This window comes from Coregonus clupeaformis, unplaced genomic scaffold, assembly GCF_020615455.1.
Source record: "Coregonus clupeaformis isolate EN_2021a unplaced genomic scaffold, ASM2061545v1 scaf0781, whole genome shotgun sequence".
NCBI classification, from domain to species: Eukaryota; Metazoa; Chordata; class Actinopteri; order Salmoniformes; family Salmonidae; genus Coregonus; species Coregonus clupeaformis.
In genome coordinates this window covers 125,984-146,054 of record NW_025534236.1, presented here as the reverse complement: position 1 = coordinate 146,054, position 20,071 = coordinate 125,984, and the positions used below count along the sequence as shown (strand labels likewise).

At 44.6% G+C, this 20,071-nt stretch overlaps 1 protein-coding gene across 1 annotated transcript in view; it reads right to left on the bottom strand.

The window, feature by feature from the left end:
• The window catches only part of LOC123485648 (PC3-like endoprotease variant B), a 98,753-nt gene that overhangs the window by 29,820 nt on the left and 48,862 nt on the right, over positions 1-20,071 (bottom strand). Inside the window, exon 6 of the mRNA XM_045216716.1 lies at positions 18,111-18,216. Within this exon, the coding sequence (XP_045072651.1) occupies positions 18,111-18,171 (61 nt within the window). The 5' untranslated portion in view covers positions 18,172-18,216. The remainder of the gene's footprint in view (positions 1-18,110; positions 18,217-20,071) is intronic.

Genomic DNA, 20,071 nt, shown 5'->3' with positions numbered 1-20,071 from the left:
GACGACCCGACGGTGGGAGGCCTGATCTCCGAGGACGATAAGACAGCCTATAGGGAGGAGGTCAGAGACCTGGGAGTGTGGTGCCAGGACATCAACCTGTCCCTCAACGTCAGCAAGACAAAGGAGGTGATCGTGGACTACAGGAAACGGAGGGCCGAACACACCCCCATCCACATCAACGGGGCTGTAATGGAGCGGGTCAAGAGCTTCAAGTTCCTCGGTGTCCACATCATCAAGGACTGAACATGGTCCTCTCACACAAGCAAAGTCGTGAAGAGGGCACGGCAACGCCTTTTCCCCCTCAGGAGGTTATAAAGATTTGGCATGGCCCTTCAGATCCTCAAAAAGTTACAAAGCTGCACCATTGAGAGCATCTTGAGTGGCTGCATTACTGCTTGGTATGGGAACTTCACCGCCCTTGATCGCAAGGCACTACAGAGGGGGGTGCGGATGGCCCAGCTGGTGACAGAGGAAGGCCCGGAAAATTGACCCCAGCCACCCAAGCCATAGTCTGTTCACTCTGCTACCCACGGCAAGCGTTACCGGAACACCAAGTCTGGGACCAAAAGACTTGAACAGCTTCTACCCCCAAGCCATAAGACTGCTAAACAGTTAATTACATGGCTACCCGGACTATTTGCATTGAGCCTTTTTTATAATATAATAATAATAATATGCCATTTAGCAGACGCTTTTATCCAAAGCGACTTACAGTCATGCGTGCATACATTTTTGTGTATGGGTGGTCCCGGGGATCTAACCCAACTACCCTGGCGTTACAAGCGCCGTGCTCTACCAGCTGAGCTACAGAGGACTCTCTTGCACTGACTCTACGCACACTCACTGGACTCTACCCACACACACATACTTACACTTACACTCCAACACACAAATACACACACACACACACACTACATAACTCACACACACAAAACATACACACACACACACGCATATTGACGCCACACACACACGCATATTGACGCCATACACACATACAAACACACACACACACACGCATGCATATTGACCCCATAACACACATACACACGCATATTGATGCCACACACATACACACATTTACACACACACTCTCACACGCTGATGCTACTCTGTTTGTTATATCCTGACTCACTTTTACTTTTATCTACATGTACATAATATTACCTCAACTACCTCGTACCCCTGCACATTGAGTCAGTACCGGTACTCCTTGTACTGTATATAGCCTCGTTATTGTTATTTATTGTGTCACTCTTTTCTATTCTTATTTGCTTCATTTTCTTACTTTTTAACTCTGCATTGTTGGGAAAGGGCTCATATGTAAGTCTACACCTGTTGTATTCGGTGCATGTGACAAATAAAGTTTGATTGATTTGATTCATAATAAACCCCATCTCCCTCTATATTGAAAACATCACCATCCTACACAAAAAATTGAGATTTACTTTAGTCATTCTTTTCCCTTCTCCCCTCTATCTACTGTACATTTTGTGTTGATTCTGTGTGTGTGTGTGTGTGTGGGTGGTGGATCTCTGCTGGGGCACAGGGGAGGAGGTGGTCAGTTTGATGAATGACTTAAATAATGAGGAGTCCCAGGAGTTCTCCACTTAACTAGACTGTAGGATTGCCTCAGATCCAGATACAGAAAACAATGGTGACACACAAGCACACACACGCCTGCACATACACACATAACACACACATACAGACACACATTTGCTCGCACACACACACACACACTTTAAGCACAAACAGACTTGAGTCCACGTATGCAGACAAACACTCATACGTATGATATAAAGGGAAGCAGACAAGCAGTCCTTTGACCCAGAGAGCCAGAGAGCGTAGCAGCAGCAGCAGCAGCAGTAGGGGTGAGACACCAGCACACAGGGTAACAACACTCTGCCTGCCGCATGAATATCAAAACCCTCTATGCCTTTGACCTTGAGATTAATATTTAAAAACTGTCTGTCTCCAAACACACAAACGTGCTTGCGCACACACACACACACACAGATACGCATGCATGCACCAAAGCACACACAAACGCTCATGCAGACTGTAAACCCGCTGGCCATTGATGTAGCCCTCCTTATTAGAAGCCTTTCCTTATTATAATGTTGTGTGTGTGTGTGTATGTTTGTGTGTGAATGCCTGTGAGAGAAGGAGGAGGAGGAGCGTTGTGGGGAAGGTTGAATGGGAAAGCATATAGCCTCTCTCATAAGCCATCGTTCTCTTCTCCCCGCCCCACCCTCCCTCCTCCCCCTCTCCTTTCTCCCCTGTCCATCTCCTTTTCACGTTCTGTTCCTTATTCACTCTCTCCATCATTCTCCCCCTCCCCATTCTCTCCATCTCTCTCTTTCTCTGGGTGGGAAAGAGAATTGTATCTAAAGCCGTTTGGGGGCTGAGAAAATGGAAGTAACGTCTGATTCCACATTTTCTCATCATGACAGAATCCTCTCATCTCACTTCCTCTCCCGCATTTAGTGAGGCAGGGGCCAGGGGAGAAGCAGTACACACACAACCATCAGAGAGTGAGCCAGACGAGGTCTGTACGCTCCAAAAACACACACCCCGCCACTCTCAAACACACACCTGTCTCCCTCTATGAGGAGTCCAAAACCAAATAAACAAACAAATGAAAAAGCATGACAGCTGAACCTTTGGTTTCGTTTCTTCTTCCTCTCTGTTTAACACTGTGTAAAGGCAGAGACTGTGTCTCAAATGGCACCCTATTCCCTATATACTGTAGTGCACTACATTTGACCAGAGCCCTACCGGTAGTCAAAAGTAGTCCACTAATAGAGAATAGGGTGCCATTTGGGACTCATCCAGAGACTCCTTTTGGAAAGTCAATGGGGAGGCAACCCTCCCTGACAGAATGGGTTTACACTCCAGAGTGTGTGATCAAAGTGTGTGAGTTGACGGGTTGATCTGGAGGCCTGCAGCTGGGAGAGGGGAGAAGAATGGCATACTCAAACCGGTCTGGACCAAATCAGAGGAACTCAGGTGGCAGGTGGGGAGTGGGCTAGGGCTGTGGTGGTAGAGCGGATTTACCTAGGAGAGGAGTCACTGTGAGGGGAGGTAGAATTGTGTTTGAATGACACAGTGCTCTCTGAGGTGATGCTTTGGCAGTTTAAATCTAAAGGCCATGTGCTACTGTAGGACTTCCATTCCTCCCTCAACCTCTACAACCTTCATCTCCCTCCCTTTCTATCTATATCTATTTCTGCCCTACCCTCCCCTCTCAACCTTAAGTCTCTTCCTTTTCACTCTCCTTCTTCCTCCTTCCCTGCATTCATCATTATTTCCCTGGATCTATCTCCCTGTATCTCTCTCCTCTTCTCTTCCCATATCTCTCTCTGTATCTCTCGCTTCCTCCCTCCCCATATCTCTCCCTCTCTCCCTGTATCTCTCTCTTCCTCCCTCCCCATATCTCTCCCTCTGTCCCTGTATCTCTCTCTCCATCTTTCCCTATATCTCCCTCTTCCTCCCTCCCCATATCTTTACCTCTCTGGATCTCTCTCCCTCTCTCCCTGTATCTCCCTGTGTCTCACAGTCCCAGTGGGCCCAGCAGGCTCTCCTCAGAGAAAAGGAGCAGCACAGAGAGAGGTAGAGAGGCAGTCCCTGATTCCCCGGCTCAGTGGCTGCATTAAGCACAACCTGCTCCCGCTAAAAACACGGTAAAAAAAAAGTCATATTCATCACCGTAATTGTGCGGGTGCTTTGGGTAGCAGCGACGTGCGGCAATGAGGGATGGCGCTGCTCGCGGGCGCCGTGATGCCCATGAATCACAGGCAGCCACTCGCCGGCCCTCCACCGCCATAAAACAAAAGATGGAGATGAAAAATGCTGCAATTAAGTGATTTGATTTCTGCTCTACCCTGCTGTCCCTTTCTCCCAGCCCTGCTCGCCACACACACACACACACACACACACACACACACACACACACACACACCTATGATCATGCGCACGCACACGAGCGCGCACACACAAAATCACGCACACACACACACACACACACACACGGAGACGTACTCTCATATAAAGACACATACATGCACAAAGGTGGTAATACAGTCTGTACTGCTTATTAGTACTCCCCCTATACATCCCACCCAAGCATCAGCATTATCAGAACCTGCAACACTTAAATAATTGACGGAAGCACCTTGAGGATTGATGAGGAAAAAGGTTAGTAAGTGATCTTTGCCAATATATGGAAAACACCACTTCTAGAATTATCACTGTGTTGCACCAATAACCGACTGTCAAAAGGGCTACAAAATATCTGCCTGTTTCACTCAGCATCCCACACCAGTCATATTCCTCATCAATCATATTGGTTCTATTGTGAGTTAATTGGTAACATGACTTGTGGTCTACTTTCTCAACAGAATGTCATTTTTGGTAATGATGTCATAACATATGGTTGGAGGTCAAAAAGTGTTACGCAATCATTTCATGATCATAACCTGCCCCTCTCCTATACAGCAAATACATAGACCTAAGGGCAACAGTTCCCCCACACAACAACAGCATTCCAAAACGAAATTGTGATTTATGTAACATTTCTTTAACAATGTCCAAGTGATTAAGAAAACGATTCAACCGAAGTTTACGTAAACAGAACAAAAGTGTATTGCACTTAATCGCTAGTCACCCTATTCGGAACTCTCCTTGGATAGTGCACCATATACAGTAACATTTCAAGAGTTAAGTCAACTCGTATTGAGTCAAATTTAAGACTATTTTGGGCTTTAAATGGTCCCATCCCCATTTTGTGTTTAAACTACTCTGGTGATGGTGTTGATATTTTTGGAGTTAAAACGACACTAAATTAAGTAAATATTCAACTCTCAGAGAGTTGCTTAAATTTTACTCTGCCATTTTACTGTTTTCAAAGTCGTTTTTTGAATTAACAATCAACTCCAGCAGAGTACATTTCTCTTTTGGGTGTGAGGCCTTATTTGAATATTTCTTAATGTGTCACATTATGGTGGTTTACAATGCGATATCCAATCTCTGTTGGAATCCAAATTGCAGGAAGATATACAGCACTTTTACATCACCACTTGCATTTAGAATGCCTGTCAGAGTAGGGGGAAAAATACAGCACATGGAGACCACCTAAACTGGAACAATATCTCACTAGGGTGTATCAATGGCGCCGGATGGAACGGAGGCCGTTTTACGGGCTCCTGACCGATTGTGCTATTTTCTGTATTTTTTGCGCCGATCGTAACTTTTCTTGTACACAATACGTCTGCCATTGTTTCCTATGACCGAAAAGAGCTTCTGGACATCAGAACAGCTATCACTAACCTCAATTTGGACGAGGACTTCTACTTCAATGAGCCGGACCAGGCCCTAATCCCCAACACTCTCGAGTTAGAATACTTCATGACAAGCTGTAGACCATACTATTTTAATCAATAGAGTTTTCATCTGTATTTTTCGTAGCTGTCTATTTACCACCACAAACTGATGCTGGCACTAAGACCGCACTCAATGAGCTGTATTGGGCCATAAGCAAACAAGAAAATGCTCATCCAGAGGCGGTGCTCCTAGTGGCCAGTGATTTTAATGCAGGAAAACTGAAATCCGTTTTACCTAATTTCTACCAGCATGTCACCTGTGCAACGAGAGGGATAAAAACTCTAGATCACATTTACTCTACACACAGAGACGCATACAAAGCTCTCCCTCGCCCTCCATTTGGCAAATCGGACCATAACTCTATCCTCCTGATTCCTGCTTACAAGCAAAAACTCAAACAGGAAGTACCAGTGACGGAATACGGAAATGGTCCGATGAAATGGATGCTAAGCTACAGGTCTGTTTTGCTAGCACAGACTGGAATATATTCAGGGACTCATCCGATGGCATTGAGGAGTTTACCACATCAGTCACCGGCTTCTTTAGTAAGTACATCGACGACGTCGTCCCCACAGTGATCATACGCACATATCCCAACCAAAAGCCATGTATTACAGGCAACATTTGCACTGAGTTAAAGGTTAGAGTTAGACCGAACCGGCTTACTACCCCGGCTCTGACGCTCGTTGGATGTGGCAGGGCTTGCAAACTATCACAGATTACAAAGGGATACCCAGCCGCGAGCTGCCCAGTGACGCGAGCCTACCAGACGAGCTAAATGCCATCTATGCTCGCTTCGAGGCAAGCAACACTGAACCATGCGTGAGAGCACCAGCTGTTCTGGACGACTGTATGATCACACTCTCCGTAGCCGATGTGAGTAAGACCTTTAAACAGGTTAACATTCACAAGGCCGCAGGGCCAGACGGATTACCAGGACGTGTACTCAGAGCCTGCACTGACCAGCTGACAAGTGTCTTCACTGACATTTTCAACCTCTCTTTGACCCAGTCTGTAATACCTACAAGTTTCAAGAAAACAACCATAGTCCCTGTGCCTAAGAACGGAAAGATAACCTGTCTAAATGACTACCGCCCCGTAGCACTCACATCTGAAGCCAATGAGACAGCCTATAGGAAGGAGTTCAGAGACCTGGCAGTGTGGTGCCAGGACAACAACCTCTCCCTCAATGTGAGCAAGACAAAGGAGCTGATTGTGGACTACAGGAAAAGGAGGGCCGAGCACGCCCCCATTCACATCGACAGGGCTGTAGTGGAGCTGGTCTAGAGATTCAAGTTCCTTGGTGTCACTAAGGACATATCATGGTCCAAACACACCAACACAGTCGTGAAGAGGGCACGGCAATGCCTCTTCCGACCTCAGGAGGCTGAAAAGATTTGGCATGGGCCCTCAGATCCTCAAAAAGTTCTACAGCTGCACCATTGAGAGCATCTTGACTGGCTGCATCACCGCTTGGTATGGCAACTGCTCGGCATCCGACCACAAGGTGCTACAGCGGGTAGTGCGTACGGCCCAGTACATCACTGGGGCCAAACTCCCAGCCATCCAGGACCTCTATACTAGGCTACCTGGACAATTTACATTGAGCCCCTATATTATTTATTAGTTTATCTGAATAGTTTTGCACTGACTCCCTTGCACTGGCTCTATGCACACTCACTAGACTCTACCCACACACTCACACATACTACACTGACACCCCAACACACACACACACACACACACACACACACACACACCATACTCTCACACCCACTACATACGCTCACACACACACAAAACACACACACATGCATATTGATGCCCCCCACACACACACACACACACTCACACACAGACACACTTTACATACGCTGCTGCTACTCTGTTTATTATATATCCTGATTGCCTAGTCACTTTTACCCCAACCTACATGTACAAACTGTACTACCTCAACTACCTCGTACCCCTGCACATTGACTTGGTACTGGTACTCCTTGTATATAGCCTCATTATTGTTTTTATTGTGTTACTATTTCCTTTTTTATTTAACAAATATTTGTCTTACTTTTTAACTCTGCACTGTTGGGAATGGGCTCGTAGGTAATCATTTTACTTTAAAGTCTACACCTGCTGTATTCGGCACGTGACCAATAAAATTCGATTTGACTAACTCCGTTAGTACTCCGTGATAACTCCAGTTATCAACGCTAACTCCAGGGAGCGTATCACTCTCTCTCGGGTTAAGATAACTCCCAGTAGAGTAAATGAACACTGTGATTTTAACTATCGTTGATTTACTGTACCTTTAATTTCAAACATTACGGTCATTTTCCTCAAAAGAGCCCTCAATCCGTTTTCCCCCTACAGGAGAAGTCCTTTAAACCACAGCTCTAAGTAAGTAAAGGATGTGAATGCTTTGCCTTTGTTTAGCGCTGCTGCTTGTTTAATGGGACTTTGCTAAGCATGCATAATTAAGAGCAGGCTGAGCGGTAGCTAGCTTTAGCAGTTGTGGCGAGTGGTGGTGGTGGGGCTGAGGTTGAGCTCTGGGGGGCTCTGGGCTGCTCGGCCCATGATGGAGCACCACACAGCCCCAAATATCCATTCAGCACCCACACGCTCATTAATCCTGCCAAACTCCACTTGTTACCCGCACGCACAGGAAATCATGGGATAGGTAAACACGGAGCGGGCACGATCCATCACCCACGCACACGCACACACAAACGCTGATAAACACAAATACACACACGTATACATGCTGATAAACACACATATATACACACTGATCAACACATAGTGCACACTTATTTGATCACATACACACAAATACTGAAACTCATACAAACATGCACCCAACTGCACACGCGCGCATGCTCACTCACAAACACAACAATTATAGAGCCTCTAACTGAAAATGATTGGTAATAGACATCACAAACAGGGATCGGTTTTTAAAATGGGGTGCTTCTAAAGTAATGCTGACCTTGTATGATGACATAGTGTCGAATAACATATAGATAGAGTTAAATATTGGAATATTATACTGAAAATAGTATTCCCATAATGTACTTTGCTCAGAAATACTTCCAATGTTAATACTGGAAAGGTCTACTTGGTTCAGTAGAAAGATCTATTGCCACAAGCCCTGGAAGAATCAATAGAATTTGACCTCAGTTTGCCCTCTGCTTGAATGGAGAAGTTATGGGACGGCGCTGGCCTTGACATTAGCTTATTTGATCTGTATTTTCCAAGACACAACAGCTGTCTCTGGCCTCTCTCTCTCTCTCTTCCTTGTCCCCCCCTCCTTTTCTTTCTCTCTCCCTCTCCCTCTCTCTCTCACAAAAACACAAACACACACAGATGATGACAAATGTTGTGTGAGGACAGTTACACAGCTCAGTGGGTAGATAAAGTCGTAGAAGAGATCTGTTATTTCTATATACCTATCTGACAATATAATTTACACTAGCCATCAGTACATAACATTACATATCTCTTTGACAGGGGAATAATACCATTCACACATATTCATTCAGCTAGGATAGATTTGACTTAATGGACTCGAGGTTGTTTTGCTTTTTTTTTTACCATCCTGTATTCAAAATGGCCACCCTTGCACAGGACAGATTACATATGCTCCCCGACTGCTACTCACATGCTAATAAACCCCATTACAAGGCCTGTAAAAAGGCAGCACGTCCACAAATCAGTCTCTCTCTCTTTGTCTCTCGCTCTCTCTCTCCCACAGCCTGTCTCTATTTCACTCAATCCCTACATCACAGCACACACACCCAGGTGGCTCCCCCACCCCCTGCACAGCATTAAATAAGATGCTAAACCTCTCTGAGACACACACTCACGCGCACACACACACACACACACACCTCCCCCTCTCCCTCCGTCCTTTGTCTCTGCTCCCGTGCAGCTGCATGCAGTTGAGAAATTCATAATATTTACCCAGGGATGTCGTGGTCCAGAGGGGTCAGAGGGGGATCAGTTGGGAGCAGGTTCAGGTTTGGGTGGACTGAGGTCAGGGGTGACTGGTCTGGGATCAGGTCAAAGGTTACTGGCTGGCCAACAGGGTCACTCTAGAGGGGGTATGTTAGTGTGATAAACTGGTCTAAGACCAGATTTCCTCTTTGGTTATAAGCTTAATAATTGATTTAGAATAGAATCTGACACAGGATCATTTCTAACTTCACCGTGCTGCACAGCCCAGCAGATGGAGAGTACTACTGTGGCTCTACCTGCCTCTCACCTCAACTCACAGCTCACAAACTGTTATACAGTAGGGTCAATCACTGGTAACCTCTCCATCACTGAAAATCACTGAAACTACGCACACACGCACCTACTTACCCACCCACACACGCGCAAACATACACACATGCACCCCCTCACTCACCCTCCCACCCACACAGCCCTAAACACACACACACACACACACGGCCCTATAAACACACAAACACACACACACACACACAGAGCCCTGGCACCTGGAGTGACGATGCCATCAGAGAGTAGTAAAGCATTACCCTCTGTGTGGCTGGAGCCTCTCCAGAAATAGCCTCTGTAATGTATTATCAGTGCGACCGTCGCTTTTGCACAATGGTGCCCTTAATAACACTCCATTTCTGTTGGCATAAATAAGGGCTGCATTTCCATCTTATTTCATGCAAATGAGCGCGGGGGCAGCCTAAACAGGTAGTTGGTATATAGTGTGTAGTAGTGGTGGTGTGATTGGGAGGGTGGGTGGGGGGGTTGGAGAGCTATCAGTTCTCACAGTCTCACGTCAGAATTAGACGTTCAGCGCGGCGGTGACAGACAACGTCACATAACCCATACCTGCGCCATTACAGGGGGCAGCCACCAAACCAATATTGATCCGGGCAAATGTTTCTCTAGAGAAATACACACATATACAAATACATATACAATACCCAGTGAGAAAGAGAGGGGCAAGTAGGCCGCTCAGCCACCATGTTACTCAATCCCATTGGCTCATTCCTTATGTTGTGGTTGGAAGTCATTCGTTCATTCAGTGCAATGATAATGAAGGCTTGTCTTGAGACCAAAGCGGTGAGGCTGAAAAGGCATTTACTGACTGGAGGGTGTTTTGAAAGACTGCCACACACACAGCTACCACTGGCATATGGAGGGTGAGGTTCTCTGTTGGGTGAGGTGGTTATGGAGGTGGAGAATGGGAGGAGAAGGGTGGATGAGGAGGAAGAGAGGGAGAGGAAAGAAGAGGTTTATGAGTGGTGGATGGTACATTCTTAGAAAAAACGGTTCTTCGGCTGTCCCCATAGGAGAACCCTTTTTGATTCCAGGGAGAACCCTTTTTGGTTCAACGTAAAACCCTCTGTGGAAACGGTCCAAAAGGGTTCCACCTGGAACCAAAAGGGTTCGAGCAGGAACCAAAAAGGGTTCTTCAAAGGGTTCTCCTATGGGGGCAACCAAAGAACCATTTAAAGTTCTAGATAGCACCTTTTTTTCTAAGAGTGTAGTCAGATAAAACAGCTCGCCTCTCTCTAAGGAAATGTTAATGTCTCTCACTATCCCTCTCTCTATCCCCCCCTCTCTCTCCCTCCCTCCCGCTCTCTCTCTTTCTGCTGTGGTGAGTTACAGCAGACCTGGGCTACATTAGATTAAATCATAAATTGCCCACTCTATATCTGCATCTCCCTCTCTCTCCCTCGAATTCTCCCCCTTTCCATCCCCCAGCATTTGCTTTTGGCCCCCCCCCCACTCCCTCTTACTCTTATAATAATTCTCTCTCTGTCCCCTCCTCTCTCCTATCCTCCCACTTTGTCCCCTTCCTGCATTCTCTACTGTTAGTATACTAGTAATCTCGCAAGCCATATTCAAAGTCTCGAGGGAACCAGGGATGTGAGGGCAGATGATAGTAAGAATGTGTGTGGGGGGTGTTGGAGAGCCAGTACATTACGTAGAGAAGAGTGGTCACAGTGACCTTCTGACCTCAATGCCCTCTGAACCCTACTGAGGGAGACTACAGTATGTGTGGAACAGGATTTGGGCAAGGTGGGTGTGTGGGGGTGAGAGAGGTGTGTGAGAAGTGTAGAGGGTTGAGCAGTAGCTGTGGAGGTGGCCGTTCAGAGGAAAATCATCCGATCGCTGGGGGCACCGCAGAACCAGCAACGCTCGGCAGGACAAGAGGAGCCAGGGAGGGTCCCAGTAAACCATTTACACCACCGCCACCCCCCACGTCCCAACTATAGGGAACAAAAAACATAAAGTGACCCTGCCACTGCCAGCTCTTTCTTTCTTCCCTCTCCTCCACTCGCTCTCTCTCTCTCTCTCCATCTCTCTCCGCCTCACCGTGTGAAATCAAATTTCCATGTGGCTCCCGTATCTGTTGCACAGCGAGGTGATTTATCAGGGATGCAAAGAGCATGCAGAAACAATCTTTATTACATCCATTTCCTGCTTGTCAGCCGGGATCATGTTGGCTGTTCATTAAAGGCGCGGTGCAGGTGAGGAGAATGCCTCCCGATGCCTTGATAGATTGTCTGCTCCCCCGCCGTGACAGAGGCTGGATGGATTGAACAGCGGGGGGCGAGGGGGAGGATGAATGGGGAGAGAAAAGCGCTGACTCCAGTCACTCCCCGTGTCAGACAGATTTTTACATGGCCGGCAGTGTCATTTTATACCAAACAACTAAGCTACCCATATACACATCTTAACGCTATAACACGAGCAATCATGCACTCACACACATGGAAGCAAGCATGGATATACTATCTGCGCGCGCATACACACACACACACACACAGACACAGACGCACGCGCATACACACACACACACCTTTACAGGATGGGTTAAACTGAAGTCAAAAGCCCACTTACTGCACATACATACACACACACTCTTAGAAACGACCACAAACACAAAGTGTTAAGATTTGTACCCTGTAACCATCACTCGTGTCATGCTCAAATATTGTTAGGAATCGCAGGTACTCAACAACTATGAAACAAAATGCTTGTATGTGGATATACTGTATGTAAAAGTCTCATATAGATAAAACACATTAAACAAATATGCTCTTGACATGAAATAATACAAACTAGGATGCAATAAAATAAATAAAATGTGGAAGAATTGCTGTCTTTATTATTGCAAGCGTCAATTAACCAGTAGCACTACAGATGTATCATACTATTAATACTTTAAGTCACTATTAACCCCAACGTGACCATATAAATGCTTGCCATGTAAGTCATGTATACCTACTGTATATTACCTCTTGAGTGCACCAGGGGAGAGATGAACAGTGGCCAGTCAGTGTTGATGGTGTGGTGACAGGGACACTCTGGGATGGTGGGGCATCGTGGGGCGTCGCCATTAGCTGATTAATCTGCCCAGCACTACGGATTACTTCTCATGATCATCATAATATGACTAAATTACTTCAGTTGATGTTCATGTGCAGTGCATTGGACGTGAAGAATTGTGTTTTTTGCATTTTATGAAGTTCCTTCTCCTTTCACGTGATTGACTAAGGACTTTTAGTGTCGTAGATTGTCTATTACTGTGTATTATAATTACAATATATAGATATTGGTTGAAGCTCAGTGTTGAATTAAAATCTCCCTATCATCATATCTAAGCCAATTTGACACCAATCTCGATGAAAATTCACAAATCAACTTGATTGGAGGCACACAACCCACTCCCCGCCTCTCGTCATAAGCCGTCCATTCGTTACCGAGAACCACATATCCGATTTTTTAACAGGGTCGTTAGCAATTTAGTTAAGAGTATTTCTTGCGCCAACCTAGCTCAATTTCGAGACGTTTGATTAAAACGAGACTATAGCGTCCATAAAGTGACTTTAAAAAATGCAGTTTTTTAGGTGAAACAGTTTTTATTACATTCATAATTTATCGCTCTCACATGCACATTTCCGTCCATTAATAACCAAAGATGTACTACATTTTTGTAGCATTTCTGACAATGCTAACATCTTCTTTAGCGAAAGCTCAGAGTTCCATAACACCGGGTCAGTTGCTTGGCAACAACACAGCTGCTTGCACAATGCTGCCAGTCATAAGATGTGTATGTGAACAAACCTAGGCTACTGTATATAGATAGCTATATGGTGGTATTCAAGCTGAGGTTAATCAATAAATGCAAACAGATATTTTGATTAGCTAGTTAGCTAGCTAACGTTAACTTGCTTGTACAACGTCCAGCAGCTAGCCTCTGTAGCTAGCTAACACCAGTCAGCTGAAAGCTAGCTAGCTAACGAACAGGCAAATAAAGGCTAGCCAATGAATGTGGTTTTGTTTTGATTAGCTGGGTAGCTAGCTAGCTATTTGGTATAATTTTACGTTAGCTAGCTAGGTAGTGTTGGTGGAACCATAAGGAGAGGAAGTACAAACCAACGACGCTAGACAGAGAGGAATATGCTTAAGCAAAAGGCAGTTTATTAAACAACAGAGATAGCTGGTACTGCTCAAGCTACATGCATGGACCCATTCAGTTGCCTCTTATGGAGACAGTTGAAAAGGGATCAAAAACAGAGTTTTCAGCATTACTTTATACAATGCAACACAAAGGAAGGGGTCCTTCTTCTAGTCCCTTGATTGGTTCCGGAGGCGTAGGAGGCGGGTCTGCTCTGTCCAGAGTAGAAGCCCCATTTTGTGCACGGCAGAGTCCTCTGCCCTAGGCACCCGACCAGTAGAAAGAAGTGCAGTTTGTGTGTCTGCGTAACTCGTGAGGCATGAGGATGAGTGTGCGTATGCATGGAGATGTGTGTGTGAATGTGTGTATGTTCTCAAAGGAAAGACTCGTGGGGAGCAACCAGATTGTGGCCTGTGGCGTGGGTGTTGTCCTTGAGAAGATATTGGCTCTGTCCATTGTTCTTGCATAGGAACAGCATTGATTGAAAACAAGCTCCTAACATTAAAATGGGTCATGCACAAGATTTTAGTCAGACCAAGCTATAACATTTTAATATTTACTACGACAGTAGCTAACGTAAAGTTATACCAGTCAGATGAGAGCTAATGTTGGCTAGGTAGCTAACCAACAAGCGAGGAAAGCTAGCTAGCTATATTTTGCCAAGTAAGGTTTTTCATATAAAGCTGAAGTCATCATGTGTAAACTGCTGATCTAGACACTTGCTTGTAATCGGAGCACAAACAAATATGCACAAATAAGCTAGCAAACGTCCTTGACCGCTTTGATAGTCAGTTAACATTTACATTTACATTTTAGTCATTTAGCAGACGCTCTTATCCAGAGCGACTTACAGTTAGTGAGTGCATACATTTTATTTATTTTTTCATACTGGTCCCCCGTGGGAATCGAACCCACAACCCTGGCATTGCAAGCGCTATGCTCTACCAACTGAGCTACACGGGACTACGTAACGTTAGCTAACGTGAATGGCCAATTCATGCACCACAATATATCATACTTTCTTACACAAAACATAGCTAGTTAACGTTTGTTACGTTAAGTTTAAAACCACCAAACTTTGGGATACTGCCACGCTGCTCACGTTCATTTGCACTGCATAGACCAAGTTACGGTAAGACGAGGTAGCCAGACTTCAGACAGGACAACACTGCAGTTAGCTACGCTACATTTCCTCGACTCAGAACAACCAAGACCACACAAACCAGAGCCGAGAAAACAAATAGTTTTGTTAAGACAGTAAGCTAGTTATGAACCGCATATAGTAAATGGTTGAACCCCAAACGCATCAACTTACCAGACCTGACTGACAGCATTGCTGTTTCAAACAGAATACATTTCAGATCCACCTTGTCATTTTTATAATCTACATTTGTGCTGACTGATCAACACAGTGTCAAATTACATTTCAGTGTGTTCACAGAAAATCTGAAGTCGCCATACACAAGTAAAAAGTAGTCAGGGGACTGCACACGGTGCAGCAGGGTAAAACAACATCAGAATCATTGCTTGCATGACATGCTGTGTGCCAGCCTGGCCTCATCCACTACATGTAACATAGTTAAAGTAAATCCGGGACACTGAAATTAGTATGATATGTTACGTTTGGCTGTATATATCTTTTTTATATAGGCCTATTGTACATTTGTATTATTGTTGCATTACCATCTTTATTGCAAAATAAATCAAAATAACTTTAAGCGACACATTATTTTGACAGAAGTAATGAACTGTCCATTGATCAGCACAGCAATTGATAAAACAGGACCATGTTTGAAACACAAGTGGTGCTGAGCTTAATTCAATATTACATAGGTAATAGGTAACAGTTACAGAAATCAGGAATGCAGACAGTCTATCTATCTGAGCTACTGTGTCCAACACACCACCACCTGTTGTTATGTTGGGCACCTACTGATAAACATTTTTGCAATGACATGTATTGCTAAAATACAGGTTTAAGGAAATACAGGCATGCACCACATTACTACAAGACAAAACAGCTCAATCAAGCCTGATGGTCTTGTAAGTATAAAAGCAAAGCTTGCGTTCATTTAATTAAAAAAAGCATGAGAAGGTAGCGTAGTGGAATAATGTCTTACTGTGGTGTGTGAAGAATCTAATACTTTACCTTGTATGCGGTACAAATCACATTATTGTGGAAGCACCTCCTCTAAGAGTATGAAGTAGGCTGTTTGAGAAGGTTTGAATCCTAAGCAACCTGCATACACATTGTTTGGAGTACAATACCAGCATAGCTACTGTAGTAGGTCAAAGCTGTGCGCTGGAAAACCTTGGTAGAGCATGGGTGGAATAGGCATTGTGGTACCCATGTGAATTTCTTTCTTTTTTGGCTTCAGACCAATGCCTATTCTCACTTAAAACATTGTTTTTTGTTTTTAATTAACTTATGTGTAGGTTTAAGACACTAAATACATAAATGTAGAATTAATCAAATTATGAAAAGTTATGTTTTCTTTCATATTAGTAATTAATCCATGACATACAATAAGTACAATAAGTAAATATTGATATAGAGTATCATACTATTTTTATAATATGTTGCAGTATAAAAAAAATATGAGTGGTTGAAACACACACACACTCAGACAAACACACACACACACGCATGCGTACACACACACACTCTCACTCAAGTAGCACATACCCAGATTGGTAAATTTGATAGAGCTACGTGCAAGAATAGTCTCAGGCTCTGATTACATTACCTCTAAAAGAGAAGGATGGAGATAGAGGAGGGAGGAATGGAGGGAAGGAGAAGAGGAGGGCACCCTCGCTATTAAAATCAATAAGCATTGATTCAAAGGTGGCTAAAGGTGATGTGTGTATACATGATCCTTCAGGTCTCCGAGTCTGACTCTCAGACATACTAGAGAGAGAGGGAGAGGGAGGGGGATAGAGAGAGAGAGGGGAGTGCATTTCAAGAAAGGCAAGATGATAGCTTGGCAGAAACAACATGAAAGAAGGAATGAAGGAATACAGAGAGATAAAGAACAGAGAGAGAAAAGAGAGAAAGATGGAGGGAGAATTCATGCTTGGTGGAATCAATATAGAGAGGTGGAACAGAGAACAATGGCCTCAGAGGAGAGGAGACTCAATGGTGCAGGTCTAATACTCCCTCTCTCTCCCCTTCTCTTCCTCTATTGTTTTCTTTCCTCCTCTCTCACTCTTTCCCCTTGTTCTTTTTCATCCTCTCTATCCTTAATCTCTCTCCCTCTCTCTTTCTCTGTATCTGTATCCTTTTCTCTCGCCCTCTCTCACTCACTGCCTCTCAGCATCCTTTTCTCTCTCTCTCCCCGTCTCTAGCCACCTCTCTCGCTCTGCAACTCTCTCTCTCTTTCTCCGTCTCTCAGTATGCAGAGCAGATAGGAGTCGTTCGCCCACAGCAACCCTGCCATGACACGGAGCCACTTCCTCATGGAAAACAAATCTCACACTGCACAATTCAGCTACACACATAAGCAAACACACACACTGACATACACGCACGCACGCACACACACACACACACACACACAGCCGCTTCTCCATTTCTATCAGCACTTGAGTGTACCCAGGCCTTAATTAGTTCTTGATGAATGAGCCCATAAGATGCTGTTCTTTCATTTCCCTTGTTGCCAGATATTCCAGTAATCGTAGTGAAAAGTATCCTTATTGCGCTGCTGTGACTGAGAGGCAACCAGTTCCGGCCACTCTGCCTGGCTGGCTTGGCTAAATAACACCACTCCACTCCAACAGAATTAGAAGAGGAGGGATAAGATATACTCAACTCAACTTTTACACTGACTCCCTGACTCACTCCTTCAGACTTTCTACATATCTTCTTGAATAAACTACTTACACTATCCCCTTCTCCTAGTATAAAAAGAAATTTGGACGTCTAAATTGACATATCTGAAATCCCTTGTATTAGTCCTTAGCTTATACAATAATGGTCATTTTTTTTAAAACACCTTATTATGTTAATGAAGGTAGAGAATCCACAGGAGAGGAGATTAAAATACAAACAAATAAATAATGGAGTTCATTATTACAGAAAAAAATGCCCTTGTCTCTGCCCTGCATGGCTGAGCCACGTTCAGTAGGCAATGGCTGTAGAACTTGCAGATATAAATGTCATGAATTGAGTTGATGTGATTCCTTATTCTATGTGTCAGAGAGGCATGTTTGCTCTATATTATTAATTTATATCTGTAACATTGGGCGCTGCTTAACCTGGCCCTTTCTTGTATTGGATGAGTGGGTCTTGACATACCGTCATCGATAATGCTGACCACCACTCCATTCCCTGTGATGTTCCTGCTCCATACTGGCATCACGTTCAGGTCAAAGTGTCTGGAGCTGTATTGGCCATGGTTGAACTGTAGTAAAACACAGGTACATCAAATAAAACACAGTCACACACACACACACACACACACACATCATAATCATATGTCACATAGATAACAGCTATTTGACAAAAGTTGTACACTCTTAGAGAAAAGATAACACCTAAAAGGGTTCTTTGGCTGTCCTCATAAGATAACCCTTTGAATAACCCTTTTTGTTTCCAGGTAGAACCCTTTTGGTTCAAAGTAGAACCCTTTTGGGTTCCATGAACGAACAACCCTTTCCACAGAGGGCTCTACAAGGAATTCAGAAGGGTTCTACCTGGAACCAAAAAGGGTTGTACCTGGAATCAAAAAGGGTTCTCCTATGGGGACAGCCGAAGAACCCTTTTGGAACCCTTTTGTGATAGTACTAATGTACTATCACATAACTCATCATATGTTCATGTCCCTCAATTATGGCCATTTAAATCTTACTCCCTCGTCTGCTCACTCCCTCTCTTCTCTCACTCCTTAAATCACTCACTCCTGTAGTGCTATTCAAATCTATTCAGGTAGGGAAGCCATTTCACCCTCTTCTGTTCAACACTCTGCCAACAAAAGGCGTCACAAAACCTACCTTAGTGGCCACTGAATCTCATGCTACATAGAAGTTGAGAACAAAAGTGAGGAGAAATGCAGTCAGTCATTTTGACTACAAATGGGGGAATGTGTGTGTATCTTTGTGTTTGTGTGTATGCGTGTCCGTCCATGTATGCGTGTGCATTTGTGTGTTTTCTTCAGTGTGTGTGTGTGTACCCGAACGTCACAGCCCCTTGACTGAACACGGTGCTGAAAAGGTTCAGGGTAGCGCTCGAGGGAGGCCCTACTCTCCGCACATCAAAACAGCATCCATAACACACCCCATGTGGCGAGGAGAGAGAGTAGAGAGAGCTACGAGCAGAACTACCTATAAGCCTCTCCGCTCACACACACACACACACACCGTAAACCCACACGGCACAAAACAAACAAGAGCCTTCCCCAAAATGTCAACCCCCCTCACACGCACAAAGACAATTTGATATTTAAAGTGAGTGTTTTGAGAGGTTTCTATTCTGTTGTTGTTCTCAGAATGAAGAGAGAGGGGAAGAGAGAGAAAGACAGAGAAGTCGAGTGGAGAGAGGAGAAATAAAGCGAGGAGGAGAAAAAAGGGAGAGACAGCGAGAGAGAGAAAAATAGAGGTAAAGAGCGAAAATTAATGAGTGAGGAGGGATGGAATGAGGAGAGGAGAAAAAAGGGGGAAGAGAGCAAAAAAGAGATGTAGAGCGATAGCGAGAGCAGCTCAGATGAGTCTAACTAAACACAATAGATAAATAGTGCTCTGTGGGGGGTGCACCAGGGGAGCAGTGCTGCTTTGTAGTGGGAGAAGAAAAGGCCTGCCAGATGAATGTAGCCAGCGTCCACCAGAACAGGCCTGGCCCTGGGGAATCCATCAGCATACGGGCAGGTGGATACACACACACACAGAAATAAGTGCACACACACTTTCACGCATACAGAAAAACCCACATACACACACACACACAAGTAACTTACATACGTGCACACACACACAAAATGTACATGCGCAGATACACTTCCACTCACACCCAGACACCCATTTTAACACACAAATACACCACTTCCAGACAGAACAACACTGGATACACAGGAGCGTTCCTACAATATACTGTATGTGTGTTACAACGTGACATTGTCAGGATAACAACATAGATGTAGACCAACTGTGAGTGAGTAGACAAACACACTATGAGATCAGATACAGTATACATACATACACTCCACCTCTGGTCCTGGCAGGCTACCAACCCAGGGCTGATTACTGACCCTCAATCAATATCCA